The 1,812-nt window shown below is 35.8% G+C and overlaps 1 protein-coding gene across 1 annotated transcript in view; it reads left to right on the forward strand.

Moving 5' to 3' along the window:
• Window positions 1-1,799, forward strand: part of LOC117109701 (ras and EF-hand domain-containing protein-like) — a gene marked incomplete at its 5' end in the record, with an annotated part of 9,225 nt that extends 7,426 nt beyond the window's left edge. Inside the window, 2 exon segments of the mRNA XM_033252081.1 lie at window positions 213-289; window positions 787-1,799. Of these exon segments, the coding sequence (XP_033107972.1) occupies window positions 213-289; window positions 787-886 (177 nt within the window).
• Between the last annotated feature and the right edge of the window lie 13 nt (window positions 1,800-1,812).

Consider the following 1,812-nt stretch of genomic DNA (forward strand, 5'->3'; position numbering starts at 1 on the left):
TACGGAAAGAAGAAAACTCTGAATCATTGTCTTTTAAAATAAACTGTAAATGTTAGAGATGTGGAAATCTGCAGCGCAAAATGTCGAACATTCAACTATTTGCAAGCGAATTAGTTACCTGATATGTGTTACAAATAAAGAGTTGAGTATTAAAGTATCATGTTCTTCAATCGCTTCTAACGTTGATATGTTTTTTTCCCCAAAAATTTCAGTCCTTCAATGCATTATTCATAGAGACGAGTGCAAAGGATGGATCGAATATCCAAGAGGCGGTTTCCGAATTAGGAAGGTATTAATTACTTTTATTATTATATCGTTATGATTTTCATTTTATCATTGTCATTTTTATTGTCATTGTCTGTCATGTTCATTGACATTTTCATTGTCATTGTTAATTTCATTGTCATTGCCATTGTTATTACCATTGAGAACAGCTTAGCTCAGTCGGCTAAACTGGTGGAGTAGCCACTGTGTGTGCGCTCAACAGTGGGAATCTCAAGGTCCCCTGTTCAATTCCCATCGCTGCTCTTCTCGTGTTTCAGCTGGAGGACTAAAATGCAAGTTACGATAGCGCACCGTCGTCTTTCGGATGTCACGTTTAAGCCGTTGGCCTCGTGTGCATTATGGCCCGTTTTCACGTTAAAAACGCGACGCTACACTTAAAGAAAAGAAACTTTGGGCACGGCGGCTCAGGGTTGGCATGGGAGGTTTACAAAGGAGCCAAATGCGTAGGCGTGTCTTGAATATTCTTGATAATTACTAATGTTATTATAATCCTCTCCGTAGACGTTTGCGACAAACAGAAGATATTGAAGTTCAGCAGAGTGGTTTGAAATTAACTGATGGTTCGTCCGGCAAGAAAGATTCGAAGTGCTGTGACTTCTAGATATTCATAACCCGTGTGCTTTGCGACGCAAATATGCGTCAGAAACGCGTCTTCCCATATTGTTTATCTTCCTATTATTATTACAGCAGTCTTCCCTCGTTACATGGTCACTGTCTTTTCAGCAAATTTTATATAATATTATATATTTTTTATTCAAATTCTGATATGGTGGCTTAGTTATTTCCTCTTCGTTTAACAGTAACTGATAAGTTATGATGACGATAAAGAGTGTTTCCCAAAGTGAAATTTAATGGTTTGATTTATTAAGTGCGAGGAGACATCGGAAATTTCTTCCATTAAATATCATACTTTGGGTCAGGAAATGGGCAAAAAAGTATTGTACACCATTGTGTTATTTTAAAGTGGTGTTTTTACTGCGGCTGATACTGGCGTGTCATCATCATGCGTTATGATGTAATGAACGCGTATTAGTGGACGCAGCTAGATGCAAATGAGACTACGGGTTGCATCACAGTAAATCACGGTATTAGTAGTAGTAGTTCTGTAGTTCCATTTACAAATTAGGTAAAAGCAGGGCCAAAATGAATTAATAATCAACTCGTTAAAATATTGTTTTGCGTTAAACAGATACGGATTTTTTTTTTTTAAAGTTGGTACGAGTTTGGTAAAAATAAGTATTTTTAAGACAAAAACTAAAATGCGATGGAAATTTATCGATTGATATTTAGAGAACTAGAAACCAATTGAGTTCGATAGAAAGAGTAGTGTTATTATGACTTTGGCCTAAAAAGACTGCCGTCATAGTGACTCTTCTATCTTATTTTCCCTTTCAAGCATAATTATTACATCATTGGATTTTTATTACGAACGCATGAGTTCTTTGCTATTGTAAATATTAAATACTATTTTTAATACTTTCCTCGGGTTTTACCTTGACAGGAGTGATATTGTACATATATATATAC

Source organism: Anneissia japonica, unplaced genomic scaffold, assembly GCF_011630105.1.
Source record: "Anneissia japonica isolate Jap-2015-1 unplaced genomic scaffold, ASM1163010v1 scaffold3782_len1007564_cov172, whole genome shotgun sequence".
In the NCBI taxonomy this organism is placed as follows: domain Eukaryota; kingdom Metazoa; phylum Echinodermata; class Crinoidea; order Comatulida; family Comatulidae; genus Anneissia; species Anneissia japonica.